This window comes from Denticeps clupeoides, chromosome 1 (assembly GCF_900700375.1).
Source record: "Denticeps clupeoides chromosome 1, fDenClu1.1, whole genome shotgun sequence".
Classification (NCBI taxonomy): Eukaryota; Metazoa; Chordata; class Actinopteri; order Clupeiformes; family Denticipitidae; genus Denticeps; species Denticeps clupeoides.
In genome coordinates, this window is record NC_041707.1 from 22257234 (window position 1) to 22279423 (window position 22190).

General features: G+C 42.1%; 2 protein-coding genes across 3 annotated transcripts in view; one reads left to right on the top strand and one right to left on the bottom strand.

The window, feature by feature from the left end:
- The window catches only part of pcxb (pyruvate carboxylase b), a 126312-nt gene that overhangs the window by 72469 nt on the left and 31653 nt on the right, over positions 1–22190 (top strand). The window lies entirely within an intron of this gene.
- On the bottom strand, positions 6463–22156 carry LOC114770279 (leucine-rich repeat and fibronectin type-III domain-containing protein 4). 2 transcript variants are annotated; one of them, XM_028964096.1, is made up of 4 exons: positions 21654–22156; positions 20320–21130; positions 13160–14911; positions 6463–8508 (listed from the first exon to the last, which is right to left on the bottom strand). In XM_028964096.1, exons 3-4 carry the CDS (start codon positions 14884–14886, stop codon positions 7176–7178), a joined length of 3060 nt encoding a protein of 1019 aa, XP_028819929.1. In that variant the 5' UTR covers positions 14887–14911; positions 20320–21130; positions 21654–22156; the 3' UTR covers positions 6463–7175. The 2 variants fall into 2 exon arrangements, with proteins under 2 accessions (XP_028819929.1, XP_028820020.1); XM_028964187.1 differs by having other exon boundaries at positions 20320–21191.

The following is a 22190-nucleotide window of genomic DNA, read 5'->3' on the forward strand; positions in this document are numbered from 1 at the left end:
GCAGAGAAATAAGAATCGTGAGAGCTAAAATGGATTGGAAATTGGCAGAGGCAAGGACGGAATGGGGGGATTCTAGGATGTATCAGTGACAGGGAGCACATTAGTGATGGCCTTACACCCTGACTTATCACAGGCTGTCTGTTAGACTGTCAAGACATGAAATGGAATAAAAGAACCTGTTAGCCAGCAACAAACAAACCATCTCCATTCTCCATCTCCAAAAATCGTGCTGATTCATGGCTGAGTCTCATTCAGGTGATCTTCAAAGATGAAAGGAATGTTTACAGGGATCCATTAATACACCACCCTGAAATAGATTAATTCATGGGACCTTATATTCATTCATGCTGGGAGAAAAAGGCCTTGGGCTGAAATTAAGTCAGAAACTTAGACATGCTAATCTTTTATTATAACCCTGACACTATTAGCAACTTTTCCCTGTTAACTGTAGGTTAGTGTACGTGAGCGTGTAGAGTGTGAGTGGGCAGATTGGGCCTGACTCTATTAGCAAGATTCAGGGTGAATACCTCACGTTAGATTGTCTTTTATTTGAACCCATAAACAAACAAATTCATAAGACACACATTCTGAGGGTGCATGGGGGGTGTTTGGGTCTGAAGGAGTTGGTGGAGACTTTGAAGCACTAATCAGGATTATGTGGTGGGAAATCAGTGTGACTGGCTTTCAAGGGAGCGTAAAAGAGCATGCAACAGAATGGTACGGGATGAAGATGTGACGAAGTGAGAAAGATAGGGGGACGTAGAAGGAAGAGGAGGAGGGAGGAAATGAGTGGGCCAAAGGATAAGGATGAATAGAGCTAGGAACAGAGGAACAGGAAAAAATAGATTTGATTTGATTTTTCCTCCTCTCAGATATGCTTTGTGTGATGATCTGAGGAAAAGGGGTTTAGTATAATGTCTGCCAGGGAGTATCACAGCCCTGATCTGGGGCCTGTGTGTGCATTTAAACCCACTCAACATCAAAGAACCACACACTTTTCTTCTGTGCAGCTTCCCCCTCATCTCCCTCTCCCTTTTTGTGTGCAGTATCTCTCCAGTGCAGAACTGCTTGCATTAGGACTTAAACACCACTAGATCCTTCTCCTGTTCTTCGGTGAAAAAGGACAATCAATGTTCAATGTATTGCACGTCTACACTCGAAAATAGTACAGTTACTGTATGTATATCTTCTCACTAGAGAGCTGTATTGCCTACAAGAGTGAGCTGCTTTTGTGTGGGCTTTTTCTACAGGGACTTTCATACTGAATCACCAAAAAAGTCATTTTTCTTTTGAAAATGAGCTGTATTTTCTCTGAGGTTTAAAAAAAAGGTAGTGTCAATGAGCTGATATTACAATAATAATGTTTATTTGAATGACATCAGTCTTTCAAACCAACATGGATTAAAATGGCAATGTGAAAAGCCTTTAAGTAATGAGATTTGGGATGGGATTGTACTCTTGCTGAAATACAAAAACTCTTCTTTTATCTGATTGTGCTGGTTCCATTCGTCCACTGACGAATGGAACTAACCTGATACTCTCTCCGCGCCATGCATAATGAAGCACTCAGCAGCACTCTCCTCTCCTCATGTCTACCTGCATATTACTTCATCTGCTGCCATACAAGCCACTCGGAGCTACTTTACGTGCAGTTCCTTTCATTTTTCTAGCTGTTTTGTACATGGACTTGTATATCAAAACACTGTAGTCCACTGCACTCCAGTTGACACTCTTTATTCACGTATGAGAGTTGGTGTGAGTTTAGAAATACACAGAAAGATCCCTGTAGAGACTGTGTGTGAGCAGTACTGACAGCAAAAGTTTTTTTTCCGTTCGCATGTTGTAAATTTACACTATTTGGGTGTTTAATGTGCTTGCAATCCAGAGTTTTGCATTTTCACACCTTCCTGATGCTCAGACTCAGTGGAGTATCTGTTTAAACTTGGTTTTGAGGTTTTGAGGTGTACCAGTGAAAAGTGTACCAATTTTTTTTGTAAATGTAAAAATCACAATTGCTTTGGGAAACCTGGACAGTGTGTATGTTGGTCAAAAGCACAAAGTCATTTAGGAGCCTTAAAATAGCAACAAGCTGACATGTTGCTCCAAGGATTGTCTTTGTATTAGCTGAGAGTGAAAGAATTTGGCAGATTGTCTTTATTTGTCATGTGCAAAACATGGAGAACATGCTGCTGTAGGGGAAGGAAAACAGTCTTTCTTTATTATCTTCCCATTGTCTGTGTGGCTTTGTTTTGTCTACCACATCGGCCAGACTTCAAACACCCGCGTCTGTGTACGCTCCTCTTTCTCGTCATAGTGGTGCCACTCTCCTTCTTCTCAACACAGTATTTCATCATTCACTCACTGTCCTCCTTTTCTTTTTCTCTCTCCTTCCAACCCCCCCCCCCCCCCCCCACCACCACACAAACACACGCACTCACTTACACACCACGCACACCACACAAACACTTCTCACTTTTCTCTTTTCTGCCTTGACTTCTTTGATCAGAGGGTGACCCGTGTTCAGAGATCGATTTCCTCTGGATGGAATACATGTGGTTTTTTTTTTGAGGGGCTGCATGGAGTGGTAACCACCCATCTCTCCATGGTGCTATTAGCGTTTCAAAATTACAGCGAGATCTGGACCAGCTGAAAGCCAGCACAAACAGGCCATTAGTGAAAAAAAATACTGCCTTTCAGGCCTGTGGTTAAAATGCTAAATAGATGTTAACTGAGGCCTTGGTTGTCATGCTTTTTAGCAGCTCCACTTCACTGCTGAGTATGCCTGTGACGAGCAAAAAATGTTATTTGGTGATTATTGTTATAAAGAAATGAATGCAGACATGTTATTGCAAGTGCAAAAAAATGGTTTTGTATGTGACTCATTTTTGTTAGTGTTCTGAGCTTCCGGAGGAATCCCATGTTAACACAGGCAACATAGGAGAGCATCAAAGTGACTAATAGTTTTCAGTGAGAGAAGTTCTTGCATTGATATCTATGTGAAATTGTGTGGAGGTACTGAGATAGCTTTGTTGCCCTTATTGCACTTATTCTGCATTAGCCAGTATTGAATGGATGCAGCATTATGCAAGCCTTATAAGAGGTAAAGGGGAGAGCAAATAAATGCAGCTTATGAAACAAGCAGAATCATAAATAATTAGATTCTCAATAGCCCTGTATATAATCATGGACAGTTTGTGCTCTTTGATCAGTTTGCAGTGTATTGACCTTCTTGTTAGAAATTTTAATGGTTTGACAACCTGCACCAACAGTCAGAACTAAATTAATCCAACAAATTCAGACTGCTTGAACAAATTGATAGAAACATATCTATTGTGAAACATTAAATGCAGATTTGACGAGACACTATTAGATGAATATGGTGATTTATTGCCATTTAGCAAATGAAGCAGTTAAAAGAACCAGTGTGATGAAAATGCCATACGTCCACACACAGTTACATGTAATCATAAATAGAAATCATTTGAGAAATTTGGTTGTGAAAGAATGTTGGTCTGTAGCCCTGGGTGGATTTTTTTTCAGAGCAGTTTGAATGTTCTTCTAATGCTTTTGCTCTATACTATGTTATATGCTCTATACTCTACTGTAAAGAAAGGTTTACTTTGTTAGTGTTTGAGACTGGCAGCAGAAATTCCCTGTGATATGCAGAACAGGTGTAACAAACTTTTTTTTTAGTCTGATATGCCAAGCAGCATGGGGTGCTATAAAGACCCTGCACTAACAGGGCTGCTGTACCACCTCAGCCCATAGTGCGAGCACCCTTTCATTTTCTCTGGCAGCAGTTTTCACAGGGGCAGTAGGGCCGTGCTGTGAGGTCACTGTGCTGGCATTAACATGCATGCCGTGTGGCTCTTCGGAAGGTCTCCCGTGGTAACAGCATCTCCCAGGCTGAGAGGCCACACAGTAGGGGTCTGACAGCACTCTGTCGAATCAGCCTCAAGCCTTTTGGACCCCTGCTAACCAAGAAAGGAGGAGGAGAGATATGGAGGGAACAGGAGAACAAAGAAGAATAGCATTTGGTCGTATCAATTATTTTCATAAAGAGTGTAAGTGTGTGTGTGTGTGTGTGTGTGTGTGTGTGTGTGTGTGTGTGTGTGTGTGTGTGTGTGTGTGCTTTCACTGTCTTCTTAGTCACAGATTCATGAGAACAAGAAAGAAACTGAAAAAAAGTTCTTGAGCTCAGGTGTCAAAACATTAGTTTAACAGCTTGATCACTCGCTCACTGGCAGAAAGGGATGTGACAGGAGGGAGGAAAAGTGGTGTGTGAGGCCTGTTAGAATCACTGACAGATCATAGATTCACCTGGGCTTGTCAGTGTCTATAGGGAGAGGGGATACAGAGGGAATACAGAAACTACAAGGACAACAATAATGATAATTCTCTAAATCAGTAGGAAGAGCGGCTCGCTTGTTTATCCTGTAAAAGTTATGACCAGAAATTATGTATTTATGCATGGTTAAAATTAGCCATGCCACTGTAACCATAACCAACATAGTTTAGGAACCTAGATGATAAAGATATATTTAACAGATTTTGTCATTTTTATCTCCTTTTAGTGTTCCTTTAGTCATTGACATGCGGTTCACAGCACACCCCATTTATCCAAATTTCAGAAACATTACCATGCATCCAAAGGTTTTTGGAAAAACCATAATCTTAATCAGCCATAACACCTGTGCATGATGGAGCTTCATGATGTCTTTGAGATGTGTGTGCATAGACACCCAAGCTGCTGATTTCTTGTATTTTAACTCAGTTAACTATTCCTCCATTTATTTCTACTCATTACCTTTGAGTGAACTTTTGTGTGAGAACACGCAATAATCCGATGGCACTTAGTCTAGCAGTGATGCAGCGGCACTATACACTAATTAACTGGCAATCTCATTTTGAGGCGTACCAGTCTGTATTCAGAGAACACATATTACTGAGTGCTCAAGTGGCATCAAACACAAATTAATGAGGCGGGAATGGCAGTACAATAATGATTCTCTCTTTACTATTAGTGATTCTAATAGGACAAAAGTTTCAGTTTGAATAGTTTATGGGGTTTGGCGGATGGTTCAAAGAAGGCTCATTTAAGGAATGGAAAGCTGAGAGGTTAGTTATTTAGTGTTCAAGGAGGAATAAGAGTAAGTCAGGACTTGAAGTCTTGTGAATGAACAGTTTTGGAATGTGTAATGCATGATTAATGCATATTGGTCTGTGTTGTTTGTGTATGCATACACTGGTGCCAATCAAGGCATAATTAGACAAAGACAAAATGGGCCAGAATTTTGCCCACAGCATAGTATAAAAGGGAGATATTTATCTTTTGCTGGACCTTAGTGAATGTGTAAGTAGGCAATAGAAAAAAAAAAAAAAAAAACACACACTCACTGTAGGAAGGTCATCTAGAGGGCTTCAGTAGCATCTGATCTGTTCAAATGATATGAGCATCTTTTATCAAATTATACACCTCTCACTGATGGTTTCTTTGGACCAGAGGAGGCTTATTTGTACTCTGAATGTTGGTAGTAGCCTTCATTAATTATGCATTTATTTAACGCGACAAATATTCAATAGTGTGTTCATCGTGAGGGTTTAGTTTGACATGTTTCTAACTTTGATGTGTCTGTGCAAATTGCCAGACACACGGGCTTAGCAGAATTCTTTAATATTAGGCACCTATTTAGTGCCTTATTATACATATGCTCATACACGCAAGCTGCATCACCGTGCTTACATGTTGGTATTTGACCAATTCATTTTAAAAAACCACCAGTAAGGAACAAATACTGCTGGTGTACACATTTCAGACCCAGATTCCATCTATCTCTGTATTTTGAGTTCTCTCAGTTCTTTCAATCTTCTTCTTATGCACTCACTTCTTTCTTTTGTTTCAACACAAACGAATTTCTATAACTGGCCAATTCCAAACAGGGACAGAGGCATGCTGTCAGGGCTTTTAGGGGCATATTTAAATCTGAACACAGAGAAGAGCAACTGATACTGTGAAATAAGGACAACCACACATGCAACAAACAAATACAAACTTGCATTTTAAGTTTGAAGGTCAGTATTAAAATTAAGTGCACCCAGGTATTTATTTAAGAGCACTTTACAGTTAGATTCTAATTGTGAGGGTTGTATTATATTTTAAGCAAATAAGCCTCTAACAAAGACTGAAAAAGCCTTTTCAAGTTCATTGTTTTCACAGTTTAATTTTATTATTTCATATCAAGTCAAGGTAATATTTACTTTGGCAAAATAAAATTCAACACAAATGTGATTATTAGGAGAGTTATAACCATTATTCATTACTGACCTCCTCTTTTCTTTCCCAGCTGTCAGATAACTGGTCAAAAACAGCAGTAATAATCCTAATATTACGTAAAGATGAAAGACGTTTTCAACAAAATTGCACTTTTAGAAGTCAAATTTCATTCATAAAAACAATAAGAAACTATTTGATTTTTTTTATTTTGATGAGTCAGAAGTCATCAACTCTCCTGGGTCTTGAAACATTTTCTTGGAGTCACGTCCAAATGAAATGTTCTCCTTTTAGTTTCTTTGACACAATGTTTTAAATCAAACAATGGCATCACTGTCCATCATAAATCGATGTGAACACCACACACACACACACTCACATACACACAACTGATATTTCCAGTCCCACTGTCTGCATTTTTATGTTGTGTGTCAGTCTTGAGGCACAATTTGCCCTGGTGTAGTACATTTCATAGTCACTGTTACAGCCGCAGTGTAAATGTACCCATTGCTGCTGTACGATTAGGCCTCCAGTGCCATGGTCCCAGCTTTTATCGACAGATCATGCCAGATTGATTGTTCATGCCTTGGCATTTCTGCTTTGTGGCTCTGTGATTGTAATCTCTGTGACAGGATGGCTAATTGATCACTGGCCAAATGGCATAACGTTTTGTGTTGCCATTTACTCTCTACAGCACATGTGCTCCTGCATCTGCTCCATTTAGAGCAGATCCCAGGTGGCCCTTGGAGTGAGGCCTGTGTGTTTTATTGTGCATGTTCACATGTATACTTTTTTACAGCTTTCCATTAGTGTCCCACTACAGTAAATTGAAAAATGTTTGTTTATATTAATCCAAGTCTGCATCTGAAATCATTCTATCAGAAACTAGAATATTCTCTAGCCTTTACACCACACTCTCCTCCAGATCATCCTTCTGTTTTTCCTTCTTTTCTTTTGGGGTAGAGGGCTGACTTCCAGTGGAATTGGAGGTTGTGGTGTTGTAGTTGTGGAGATATCCTGCTGTTTGCCGTGCCTTGAAATCACTGCTGCTGCCACCACTGCTGGTCATTGACGTGCTGGCTGCCGAGGCGCACTGGACCAGCATACCATGCAGTGACTGGCTCCGTCGGTTCCAAATGACACTGAGACGCTTTGCGTAGCTGTAGCATGTGGTTGCTGTGGCACCAATCTCACCAATGTCAAAAGAAGAGCTGCGCGTGCGCAGGGCGAGATGTGTGGGGCTTCTGGAAGAGCAAGTGGAAGAGGAAGAGGCAGGGCTGTGAGACATTAGCATCCCAAGGGCGGGGCTCTGGTAGGCCTGGGAAGAATTCCAGTGACCACTTCCATTTTTTAGAATCACGTCCCCTCCTCCTACACTTGCCCTCCACTCAGTAAGCTCTCTCGCATCATAGTGTAGCGGCATGGCTAAGCTAAAACTGGCTCGTTTGGCCAAGGGACCTCTGTCCCTTGCTCCATAGGGAGCTGAAGGGCGGAGTCTGGGCTGAGTAGATGTCGACCCAGAGCTGGCCCTACATGACTGGCGAGGCAGTGTGGAAGGGTTTTTGGGTGTGTAGAAGAGTGGAAGTCTCTCATTTTCTGGTGTGTATGGAGGGAGCAGCTGTTTCTCTGACAGAGCGCCTCTATCCATCAGTCTTGCTGTCCGATAGGGGTCCAGGTTGACTTTGGGCTTTGGCAGGGTCTTAGGTTTAGGTTTTTTGGGTGGCTTTGGGGGTGATTCACCCTTCTGTTCCTCACAACCCTGGTTATCTCCTGACTTGCCCCCTCCTGATTGCTTCTGGTAGAGCCCTTCAGGCAGCACAACCATCATGACTCCACCATTGCCATTTGTTTGTGAGAAAACGCTAGCCCCTTTGGAGGGCAGTCTCGGGGACAAGGAGCCTGAGCACCCAACCTCGTCACCAATGTCCCCATGGCAGTGGCCACCTTCATGGTTACTACAGACGCGGTGGCGTACCATCAGAGCCACTGTGAAAACCAGTAGAGTCACCACCACTATGCCACCCACCAGGATGGTCAGGGTACCTCCAAGGAAGTGAGCTTGTAAGGAGTTGCATTCTAGGTAGTTGTCCTTTGTGCTGAACTGTGTGCAGCCGAGGACCTTGGTTGCAGCCAGTGAAGTGATGGTGTCATCAAAGATGGCCAGGACACACAGGTTGTAGTCAGCGCCAGAGACCAGGTTCTTTAGCAGGAAGCTGTCACTGGTAGAGGGCAGGATTCTGTCAGATAGAAAGAGTGAGAAAATGAGTGTATGAAATTGATCTAAAGGGAAAACAGGACGGTCAGATTTAGCGAGGGCCAGCTTGATGACAGCTCACAACAAATAAATCTAATCAAGTTCAAGATTTTAAATGGAATTAATGGAATGGAATTAAGAAACGATGCCTTTAATGTCTAATCACTTAGGAGCTATCAGCCACTAAGAATGGGGGAATTGGTCTGTTTAACAAAACCCCATTAGACAGTGAGATTAAATGAGTAACTCGCAATTGGAAGAGTGTCTCATTCTTTGTGTGCAAGTGATTTGGATTTTGTTTTGATGTGTGAGAGGGAGTGCAACATGATCAAACGGATCTGGAGAATGTGCAGTGAAACACGTATACACATACACACAGATCAAAGACATGATACACACCCACACACACACATTCTCACTCCCATCATGTTTGTGTGCTCTGGCCGGGTAAATGTTCTGACTGAACCATTTCTGTTCTGTTGCTATATTAAGTGCTCAGAGCCACTCCCACTCTCTGCCTGTAAGCGCACATGGATCAAAATTAAAACATATGAGCTGGATGCAGACAAGATATCACACACTTTAAGTTAACATCTTCTGTCCCCTTCCCAGCCTCCCTCAATTTTAATCTAAATAAAAACCCTTTTGTTCTTCCTTATTTGATAAATGTCTCTATTCTCGTCATCTCATACCATTGTGTTTTGAACCACTTATCCATTTCTTCAGAACACACATGCACACACACCTCCACTGTGTAGTCTGGATTGTAGCTATTTTTTTATATTGTCCTCATCCACTGCAGTAACAGTTTCTCACTCAGATGTATTTGGCTCTAGATTCTAGAAAATATGAATTTTAAATATTTGTGTCATTACTATCATAATTATTACACATTATTTTGTTTATGTTGCTAATTACTGAACTCTAAAGGAATGATAGTGTTAAATTCTTTATGGCTCGATTTCTCTCGGTTGCTTCTCCTCTCCCTCCGTCCATTTTACCCTCACCCTTTCTTTCAGCCTGAATAATTCTGCCACTGGCGTTGGATGCTATTAACAGTGAGTGGTTGTAAATTATGAGTTATTGACCAAGGTCACCCTTACTGTACTACTATTTTTTCATATTTATAGATTCTCTGTCGTACTTGTTTGCTTATTGAGGAATGGAGAAAAAGAGAGGTTTGGTATTTACAACTATATATATTTTTATCCAGAGTTAACAAACCTATTTGTGAAAGGACAAAACTGAATGGTTTTTAATGTATGTCTGGTAGATATTCAATGAAACACATCATGGAAAACTGTCCTTCATCAGAAACCTTGTTTGATTTCATTCTGAATAGGAATTACTCTGCTGCAGTGATGTACCACAGTAGCAGATGTAGTACCAAATTTATCATATCAGATCATTTTGTCTGCATATGAATATCTGTCTCTTTATGCTGTCATCGACAAATGCAAGCTTTTTAGTGAGCAGAGTATATGACAAGGGAATTCTCCAGTTAAGTAAAAATGCTCAACTTTACTTGCTGGCCTATATTTTTGGCTTATATGACAAGTAGTAAAATATTTATAACCCAATATTTAAGTTTAAAAATGTATAAACATAAGTATTGCAAAATAGTAATGGCTACAAAATAAAATTAAGAATCAATATATTATTTGACAAGTTGATAACATACATGCTTCATAATTTGTTGTTAGTCATATTATAGAAATTATTATATAACATCAAAACAACTTTTTATTTAACTCATCTTGTGGTAGGCTATGTTTTTGAGTTTCAGATCATCAAAATGTCAGCCATTTTGCTAAATAATAATGCATGTTTTAATGCATATTTTTAATATGCATATTTTATGGCTTTAGAAAACAATTATTCTCAAGTCATTCTTTTCACAGACCTGTTTGTATCCGAGCATGATCCGTTGCATTAGTTTGAGAGACATGAGGCCTCATAGGTTGGCTGAAGTCCAGCTGTATGGATTTAATCTTTTCAAGAACAGGGCCACTTTACTTGTGTCCTTCACTGGCTTAACCTTCTACCTCATCCTGAGATTAAAGCCAAACACTGCCAGACCCATAATTTGTGAGGCATTTTCTCTGCTCTGGCCATCCCCTTCTCTCAGACATAATATTTTAATGGAGATGCCCTGTGTTTTTCATTTCCATTGCACTGCAATGTCTAGTGTTTCAAAAAGGGTTCCTGACAAGTCTTTACAGTTTACTGCACAAAATTATAAAATACTTTCTTACAACTTTTTATAGTTATATACAGTCAGGAATTATTTGAACCTCTGCTGATTTGTAAAATTGCTTGCTGACAAAGAAAAGATCAGTCTATAATATTTGAACAGTGAGAGTCAGGACATTATCAAAAAATCCCATATCAATTAGAGATTTTATGGCTCCAAGTTGTATTTTATACATACCTGTATAAAATACAACTTGGAGCCAGAAATCTTTCTGACATTGCTGACATTGGTAGGTTCTCAACTTGTTCCTTGTATAAAAAATATGTGAATAGAAGCAATTGATCTATCCAGATTCTAAACTCTGAACCATGACCAAGACCAAATAGATTCCAAGAATGTCAGGGACTGGACTGTGGACCCGGAGTGGGCTACAAGATCATCGCCAAGCAGCTGATCTCAAAGAAGCTCAGACCAGAGTCACCAAAAAAAAGTTAACAGTTAATTGTGAATGACTGAAGGTCCCACAAGGTCCAAGATTCATCACTGAACATCTAAAAATTTCAGGGGAGAACTGGGTGTAATTGTTGTGGTCAGATGAGACCAAAGGCGTGTTTGGAGGAAGAGAATGCAGCCTATGACTCCAAGAACAGTGTCCCCACCATTAAACATGGAGGTGGAAACATTATGCCTTGGGGAAGTTTTTCTGTCATGGGTGCAAGACAACTGCACCGCATGGATGGGACTATGTACCGTCAAATCTTGGGTGTGAACCTCCTCACCTAAAATGGGCCAATGCAAAACACACGGCCAATGCAACTAAAGATTGTCTCAAGAAAAAGAATATTAAGATTTTGGAGTAAGCCACCGGAACTTAATCCCATATAAAATCTGTAGAGGGATCTGAAGGATCGAGTTGCCAAACATCAGGATCTTCAAAGAAGAGCGGCAAAAAATTCTCCTTAGATATGTGCAGGCCTTGTAGCCAGCTACAAGAGACGTCTGACCTCTGTGAATGCCATAAAAGGTGATGAAATATTGAAATGTGAATTAATTTATGAAATTTTTTAAGAAAGTTTTTTTCCTGTTATTGTTGTGTCTCTGTGTCTCTCAATCTCAAATGAACTGACCATTCTAGATTTATAATTTCTTTGTTAGTAGTAAAAAAAAACGGGTTCAAATAATTATTTCCCTGTCTGTAAAGGTTATGATATAATATACAGCCAGGGGGGTGGGTCAAAATGAAACCCTTACTTGGGTCATGTTGAATTGGCTTATGAGGGATGAATACAAATGCACAAGATGCATAGATAGACAGCTATAAAATGTTAAGTTAATGTTATTCTGTATTAGATTTTTTTTCACCCTTAACTGCACAGCTTTTAAAACATGTTTGCCATTAACCATTGAGAATACCAATGACCATTGTCATTGTAGAACTATTTTGTTATAGAGTTTGGTGTTGCTTATACACAGAAACCCATACCTTGACCCATGGGTCAAGTTTATTTAAAACTATTGTGGATGTTGCTAGATGGTTCCATAGAATATACATTTTTATCCATTAATTGTTGCTGATTGAGTTTTTGTTGAACGTAAGACTAATCACCAAGCCAACTAGCTCTTTGATCTGAAACACTGTACAAAAGAGAGGTGACCTTTTTCTGAATACCTTTTGAGTGTGTGTGTGTGTGTTCATGCGTCCATGCACCATACAATAAAAAGAGCACGCACAATTTTTGTTTCTCCTGCAGACCCAGGAGAGACAGTAGTGTTTTTCAAGGCTGGTGACACAGAAGCAAGTCATTATATGAACCCCAGAGAGGATACAGTGCACAGATAGAGTAATTTACAGAGGGGACAACAAGTCAGGATTTTTTTCTTTACCTCCTCCATCCCAATTTCTTTAATTTTTTTCTTTTTGGAAACATCTCTCTTGTACATTTCTCTTGCACTGTTCCACTCATCTTTAACCCTCTGTCCCAGTCCCTTAGTGTCATTTCAAATATCTGTAGCATGGCGTTTCCATAATTTCTCTCAGAATAACTGTATCTGTCTACTCTCCTCATTCTCCAACTGACTTTTGGACATAATCTTCTGTCTCTGTGAAATGCTAATAGGGATGCAGACAGGGTGAGGGTGTCTGTCAGTAACCATAGCTGACATCCCATGGGAGCTGGAGAGAGGCTGTTGAACATGGCCTTCACATGGCTGGGTGTTTGACTTTAAATGGAGCAGATCTGTTAACAGGACCTGACTGGAAATCAAACGACGTACAGGCAAAACATGTATGCTTGAATGTCTTTCTGAGAAGTGTGAGCAGGCCATATTCTAAGTGACAGGAAATGATTACGGCATGTCTGGTGGGGAGTGTCCTTCTTGTTTCAAAAGTTAGTGTTATAAAATGTATAGTTCAAACATTTTAGTTAATATAGTAACATACCTGTACACCAGGGTCTCATCTGCGGTGCAATTGTACTGAATCTGGTACATCCACACCAAGTATGTCCCCGATGCCTGGCCTAGGTCCCATCGCACCTGTGCAGAGGTGGAGGTCACTCTGTGCACCCCTACCATTTTGTCCTCTTCACCATCTCCTCCCTCACTTCCTTCATCTTCCACTTTCTTCTTTGCCTCCTTTTCCCCACCTTCCTTGGGGTCCTGGGAACTTGGATCAACGTTTGCTCCATTGTTTCCTCCATTAGTCTTGCCTGTGGTTATATCAGACGAGCCTGGATCACGTGTCATTGGCACAGTCCCGTTACCACGGTGAGGGAGCGGAATGACTTTAAGGTCAATGGTGGCTGTAGCTTCCCCCGCTGCATTGATTGCAATACAAGTATATGTACCATCATCTCGAGCGACAGTCACCAGAATGTCCAGAGTTCCATTACGAAAAGACACCACACGGCTGGTGTTTGCTACAATCCGGTCATCTGGGGATACCCAGTGCACTACTGGTTCTGGATCACCAATGGCTCGACATTTTAACATGGCCTTTTGTCCATCCAGAACCCAAAGCTTGTGTGTGTGTCGCGTGATGAGAGGAGGCTCACAAATAAACTCCTCTTCAGGAATAGACCAAAAATAGCGACCAGCCAAGTGCAATGGTGTAGCACATGTCTCCATGTCATCGCTCCGTATGAGACGCCTAAGCCACAGAAGCTCACAGTTGCAGTGCAGTGGGTTCCCACCAAAATTTAAGTTCACTACTGAGTTGTAAGGAGTAGGACTAATCACACCCATCTGTGATCGAGCAAAGAGAGGGTCTGGGGGCAGAGTCTGTAGCCGATTAGAGGTCATGTCCAAACGAGCTAGTTTGTAGAGCTCACTAAAGGAACCTTCTGCTATTTGATCTATTAGGTTGTGGTCAAGATGTAGCGTGTGAAGGCTGGCCATGCTCTGTATGGCATCCCAGGGTGCCTTGCGTAGGTTGTTGTAGGACAAGTCCAGGTCCTCTAGTGTGAAAAGGAAGTCATCAAAGACATCAGAGGAGATGTTGATGAGCTGGTTGTTGTTGAGGATGAGGTGTTGGAGATTCAGGAGCCCTGAAAGATCTCGTGGTCCAAGTGTTGTCAGACGATTGGAGTCTAGGTGGAGTGAACGCAGGCTCTCAAGATCAGCAAATGCTAGAGGTCGGATGTAGTTGATGGTGTTGCGTGAGAGTGTTAAGTCCACCAATCCCGTCATGTTGGCAAAGTCAGCACCACCCACCTCCCGGATGAAATTGTCAGCAAGTCGCAGCTCAACAGTCCGTCTGTCGATGTGAGGTGGCACAAACAGTAGACCCTTGTTGGCACAGAGCGTGCTCAGTGATTCTGAGAGGTTCCGGCAGACACAGTGAAAAGGACAGGTCGATACCACCCCCCACGTTTCCCCTGCCCATGTGCCAGGCAGGCGTCCTATCAGGCAGGCACACACCACCAGTGTCAGCCAATGAAAGGAGAGCGGTGGTGGGATTGCAGGTGATGGGGGTGGAGTTGTGCAGGCACAGGGATATTTATGCCACAGCGGAGAGGGGGACGGACTTTTAAGGGTTGTGCCAGGAGGGAGAGATGAGGGATTGGAAGAAAAAGAGGAACAGGAAGAGTATGAGCCAGTGAGAAGGAGGCGTTGATTGAGGGACGGCCGGGATTTTTGGGATGGGTGTAAGGGTGGGGAGTGTGGCATGGTAGAAGGGAGGTTATCCACAGACCTGAGGAATACAAGAATGAAGAGAAAAACCTGATTAGACAAATTTCAGGAGATTGAAAGTAAAAAAATGCATTTACATCTAGAGCTCTGCAAGTCACGTTTACTCTGTAAGACCTCACCTTTACAGAGCATATAATTTCTGTTAAAGAAGTGCTATAGAGAGAAATGGTGGGAAGGAACGTGGTTAGCTCAGACAAGTAAGAGTAGTGACTTCCATGCATAACATTCAGCTCCTCTACGCCCCACCCTCTGATAAAGACACAGATGCATGGTGGTGCATTTGAAAGCCCCTGACACAGCTGCAGCAAGAACCATGTTCTCTCCTGAAGGCAAAGGAGACAAGGGGAGAGGCGAACAAAGGAGAGAGAGGGTGAAGGGACAGATAAGCAGATAGAGATCCATGAGTCTGTGTGTGGGGTCTTGTCTCCAAACAAGCTCTTAGCCAGTCCTATGATACCTTAGTGCATCTCAGAGAAGCACTGCAATATCACGCTGATCACCTGATTAATAGAGGTAATGACTGGGAAGGGAGGAGGGGCGGCTAAAGATGGAACAATGGAAAAGTGAGAGCGAGACTTTGATGATGTGAGGAACGGAAATAAAAACAAGCAGTGAATTGAATAGGTGTGATAGACTATGGCCAATAATGACAAAAACGAAGGGAGAAAGAGGAAGAATAGTTTAGGACATGATAAAGCAGAAAGAAACAGACAAGTAGAGAGAGATCAATGTTTTGTTGTATTTTACATTTTTTATTTTTATGGTTGTTTCATACTAGTTTTAATTATTTGGGTTTTGACTATGACAGTGATTAAATTAAAGTCCTGGATACTCTTCTTATTCTTCTCTGGGTATAAAGGACAGGGTTCAGGCAGTCTGGTTGAGTCTGGGTTTGACCAATTAACACAGCAACGTGTGATTCATCTGAGAACCTCATTAGACTCGTATAACACAATCTCCCTCTAAAAGAAACATTGCTGTTCTGATTTTAGAAAGTGTGAAGTAAATTTAAGACTAGAGAGATGAGAGGGCACTGTCTGATTTTACTTTACAACATGTTTTGCTACAGTGTTTGCACAAAAAACTAACCATACCTCTGATGTTGAAGTAGACTGGGGGAGGGAGTTGAATGGGTAACAACACATAAAATCACATTGAGTTCCTATATTGTTTTTAAGGTCTGGTCAGCTGCTTTGTGAAGTGTTGTCCCGGGGAGATCTTATGCATGGTTTTGGAGCAGAAGCTAATCTTAAATTCATACATATTGTGTTTTTTAGATTTTTTTTTCTAAAACCTACATGTATTGGGTGTAAAAATTCTTTTAAATTATATTTCTCTTTTCCCCTTTTCCCTCGAAACCCCCCCCCCCTATTCTCTGTTCCCATCTTCTCTGTTTGCATGGTGTTTTCTTTTCACCCTCTTGTTGTTGCCTGTGCCTGTCCGTGCGTCCTTGAAGGAAACAACCTGAGAAGATGCAGCATCACACACAGCTGGTCTCCTCCCCATCCTTCGCTTTGTGTTTTTTTTCCATCTTCTGCTTTTCTCTCTATACACCCCCACCCTTGTGTATTGTGAATGTATGCAAGCTGTCTCTTTTTTATTGACTCTTACTGCCTAGAGAGAACATGTTCAGGTTCATTAAATGCATGGTGCAGTACATGAGACTTATTATTACTGATACATTACCAAATTTCCAATACCAAATTGCTCTTTTTTTATCCTGTCTGCTACGTCATGTCAAGTGTGTGTGTTCTTCCTACAAAAGAAACAACTACATTTTGCCATCTGTATGAAATTACAGTACAGAGGGGTTTTGGTGGAAAAAGGGTGGCCATTTTGTCAATTGTGTTTGTGGATGTTCTCATCAGGACCCAGTGTCATGCAAACAGACCTTGCTGCATAGAGATTGGTGTTTGTGTGCATTTGAATAAATGTTGTTGCTTGGGGTGTGTGTGCTTGAGAGCGCCTCTAGTGCGTCATTCAGAATTTACTGAGCAATATGTGTCTACTTATTTGTGCATAATTGGGAGAGAATGTTTGTTTCTGTGTTTACTACACACCCGTCTCTCACAACCCCTCATGCTCATTTTTGCCTGCAGCCGGTGTCCATCTGTTTTGATGGTGAGTATGCTATTGTATTAAATATTAGATATTACCATTACCAAACACGTTTACACACCCACACACCTATCAGAAAGTTGCACTCAATGCTTTTTTGTTAGTCATGCTGGAAATGAACTTTCACCCCATGTCTGAGGTTCTCCTCTGTCCTCTGAGGACCTCTGGAGCTCTGCTTGGCCACCTCCCTGACTAAGGCCCTTCTCCCCTGATCACTCAGATTAGGTGGCTGGCCAGATCTATGGATGATGGAGGCCACTGTTCACCTTCAGTGCATCAGAAATGTTTCTGTAACCTTCCCCAGATTACCTCAAGATAATCCTGTCTCGGAGGTCTACAGAAAATTCCTTTGACTTTATGCTTGCTTTTAATGTGGGACCTTACATAGACAGATGAGTGTCTTTCCAAATCATGTCCAATCAAATGTTTTTTCCACTGGTGGACACCATCTAAGCTGCAGAAACATGTCAAGGATGATCTGGGTAAACAGGTTGCACCTGAGACTGATTTTTTTTTTTTAATACATTTGCCAAAACTTCAAATAATAATTTTTAACTTTGTTATTATGGGGTGTTTTGTGTGGAATTATAAGGGAAAAAATATTTCATTAAGGCTGTAGCATAAAAGAAGTGGAATAATGCTGCATTTTGTGGAACAGAATGTCGAAAAATGTGAAAAAAAAAGGAAAAAGTGATGCACTGTGACTACTTTCAGGAGGCACTGTATCTGTGGGAATAAACAAGTGACAGCTAACCATTCATCACCATTTTTTGTCTAGGCATGCAGGGACACAAAGGGGCAGACAGTGGCATAAAACAGATGTGTGTCTGAGTCTGAGACAATGAGAGGAAATCCTGAAGATCAACTTTATATGTGCAACCATGGAGACCATAGCCCAGCTGTTGCTGTATTCCATTTCAATTCATCCTCCAAGTCCTTAATTGTCAGTCAACCTAACCAGCAGTGTCACTGATAGGTGTAAATATCAATACTATACTTGGTACCAGTGCAGTAAAGCATCCTTCTGCCATATCAGAATCACTGTCAAGTTGAGCTTGTCCCCATGTCATAATCAATTCTGATCGGTTGTTACTGATGCTTAGGTCAAAAACTGTCAAGTGATGTACAGCAGCTTGCTTATCAAATAAAAATAAAGTGAAGTGATTGTCACATGTGATACACAGCAGCACAGCACACGGTGCACACAGTGAAATTTGTCCTCTGCATTTAACCCATCACCCTGAGTGAGCAGTAGGCAGCCATGACAGGCGCCCGTGGAGCAGTGTGTGGGGACGGTGCTTTGCTCAGTGGCACCTCAGTGGCACCTTGGCAGATCGTGATTCGAACCGGCAACCTTCTGATTACGGGGCCGCTTCCTTAACCGCTAGGCCACCACTGCCCCCATCTTCTTTAAAGAGTTTGAAAATGAAAGTCAGATGTATATAGATGTGTGATGATATGCTTATATGAAGTGCATTGGAAAGGTGTGTGTGCAATTAAGAGTACACACACAAAACTAACTGCTAACCATACCAGCTCAAGAGATTACCCTCATCACTCATTCCTGCCCCTTCAGCGCAGGCGACAACAGTGTTAAACAGCCCCCATGCCACACTGGGGGGCCAGCATGTTCTGCTCACTACGTTTGATTGGACAAATAGACTTCACCCCAGGAGGCCCACAATGGCCCAGCATGGGCACCAGAGTCTCTGTGTGATTGGCTCATTGAGGAGAGCAATAGGCCAATCAGTGCCAAGTGTCTCATTCCTAAGGCCAATTGGCTCGCAGCTTTCGTGAGTGTGCTGTAAGCAAGAACCAGTGAAGGATTAAATGTATGAATTTAAGGATGGATGAATCTGTGGGATGTCTGTTTTGAGTACACACCCAAATGTGTACACTGATTCACTTACACTGAAACACCAGCATGCACACACAAATACACAATCACCAGAGAAAAGCAGATGGATAAATAATCTTCCTTTTCAAGAGTTAGCAGAGCTGAACACTCTGTCCTGGACAGCATGGTTGGGGGGCTGCCAGTAGTTGCTGCCAGTAAGTGAATGACACTGAGTCTGCTTTCTGGTTGCTGTAAACATTAATATGTATATCCTGGTATCGCCAGTTAAGAGCAAAGTTTTAGTCACACACACACACACACACACACACACACACACACACACACACACACACACACACAAACAGCAGGTCATGACTTCAGCAGAGCATATCATGTGACCTCAGTGGGGGTAAACCAAAAATACAACCAATTCATCACCACCTTCTTTTAGGTCTGTTTTACCCAATTTTTCCCTAGTCACATTACACAGTTCTAAACCTACTACACAGATTATTTCCTCTCCATGCCAGCAATTGTTCATGACCTCGGTAATACACATTGTGGGACCTCTTAGGCGGATGAAGTGATGGTAGATGTTTGATAACAGCAGAGGCTGGCTGGAGAGGCTGAACACTCCCTCATCAGAACCCGCTGTTTCCTCCACTGCTGCATGATAGCAGTTAATTTGCCACCCACTTCATTTCCATATGACTGAAGGAGGGATGGAGACAAAAATGACACGGAGGAGGAGGCATGAGGTGGCTGGCTGAGTAGGTGACAGAACAAAATGTTGACAGGGTGGGGAGGGGGGTCGTCAAAAATAAAGAAATATTTGTAGAGTAGTGCTGGGCATGACGTTGGCATGGCAACTCTGAGCTGTACATGATTCTGAATGAGTGCCATGGTCTATCTATTTCTAGACTTAAAGACAAGCAGCAGAGTGCAAGACTAAGTAGGGAATGCTTTCACACGCTGAAATTGTGCATTTTCACACATGTGGAACATTTTCTTTATAATAAAGGCAGAAATATGAAATTAGTCTGTGGCCCACTCATTAATATTCTGTCTTTTTTTTTTTTTTTAAAGGAAAAAAATATATATATACATATTCCATTAATGTTTGCCAGGCACAGCTTAGTCATCTTTTAGCAGAGTTTCCCCTCTAACTGTGTGTGTGTGTGTGTGAGAGAGAGAGAGAAAGAGAAAATCTGCATCCATATAACTCTTAAGGACTAGGAATACTCTATAAATAACCATGGTTGGTGTGGCTGCACATCTGTGCTTATTTACATCTAGGTGTCTATCTGCTCACTGAATCCTTACTGCATGGCTGCCCCTTACTGGAAAAAAAAAACTCAGCATCTGCATCTGTACACATGTGCATTTACACCAGATTTGCTATAAACCCTGTTTTGTATTTCCTTTCACAGATGTACAAGCGTGACACACTTTACCTTTGATGTCTGTGTCTGTCCAGGGTCAGAATCAGCTCCGCATGTCAGCCAGTGTGCGTGACCGTGTGTGTGCGTGGGTGAAGAGGTGCGTGTGACCGTGAGGCACCGGTGTGTAATTTTTGCCTCCACGTGTAAATCCTGGCTCAGCTGTGTGTCCTCTTGGTGAGACGAGGCAAGGCTGGAGTCCAGCGCTGGTACATGGAAGTGTGTGTATTCCAACTCTCGACCATCAAGTCTAGATTTGGGTTGATCAAAGCGAGATGAAGACGAGATGGAAAATTCCAGTGCATGTGTGTGCACTTAGTTTCAGAACAGTGTTTTTTTTTTTTCTATGCTTCACTCTCCCTGTCCCTCTGTCCCACTTGTTTTCTCGCTGGAATCCTGCTGTCGTCCGCCCTGTTGTCTTCCTTTGCTCCCTCTCTCCCTCGTTCTCCACCTCCCGTGCGTGCTCATCTGTTCCGTGGCACACTTGCTTATTCCATCAACGCCTCCTCATTCCTCTTCTCTCACTCCTCCTCCTCTGCTGTTCATCCCTGCTTTTTTCTGTGAGGGATTTTCTGTAGTTGCCTTAACATCTTTCTAAGCGTCCCAGTGTCATGCATGCTCCATGTTATTCCAGTTTCCTTTCTCTTTTCCTGCAAAATAATCCTCAGTAGTTGGTATGCAGCGTGGTTTAGGGCTGGTGCCAACCACCACGAGCGATGGAAATCAAATCATGGAGAGGGGGAGAGCGCGAGACGATGCTGGACGAATCGTGCGCGTGTGAGCGAGAGAGAGAGAAGAACAGGAGGAGCAGGCTTCCTCAGCAGTCCTGGAGGAGAGAGGGACGGGACGAATTGGGGGGCGGGGGAAGTAGTTCATGAGATTTCCAACTGTGATAGATAACATGCATTCAGACGTCAGTGGGGAATTTATAAATATAGACACTTTCATCAGCCATTATCACCTCGCTGCTCCACCCCCCCCCCCCCCCCCCCCCCACACACACACACACACACACTGCCCCACACTCTCTTTCTCTCTCTTTATTCATTTAACAACAGGAACATTGATCCTTCTCTCTTAAATGTCAGCAGACTTATTTCTTATGCCAGTCTGTCAGTCGCCTATTGAACAAATAAGAGATGCAGAAATGGGACATTTCATGTATCTTAATATACCTAGTTAGGGGAATGAAGAAATATTATTCATATCTTCTCATATATATCATTTGTATTCATTCCAGAGGTGTATTTAACACCTTGCCATGCCATTGTCTTCCTGGGTTCTAACATTCTCACGTCTCATTGTAATGATGTCAAAAAGGAGTCATACTCACAAACAGAAACACTAACCTGATTGTCCTGCTTTGGTCCGCTCTGAGACTTGAGTGGAAGATTCCTTTAGCAGAATAAACAAAAACAATTGCTACATACACACAAAACAAAACATCCTTCTTCCCTCTTCTTTCGTTTGCTCTCTTTTCCACCTCTCTCTCTCTCTCTCTCTGTTACTGCCCCAATCTCTCTCTTTCAAGCTCTGACCAGCTGTATGGCGCTGAATCTCTTCAGAGGACAAACCCCTCTTTTTTCATCCCTCCTTCTCACTCCCTCCCTCCGCTGATTGAATTTTAAGTCATTTTAATCCCACAGAACAGGTATTCAGAGCGCTTAAGAGGGAGAGAAACGCATCGCTAAAGAGATGTGAGAAAAGAAGCGACGAGAACGATGTTGGTTATTTTTAGTAATTCCCTCTTCTCGCCTCTCGTCCATCCAGCTTTCGCTCGTGCCGCTGCTTCTTCTGTTTTTCTGTTTAAGCCGGTCTGTGTGTTTTGAGCCTGGCTGAGTGTGTGAAAGACTGACTGTGTGGCGTGTGTCCACTACACACATAGC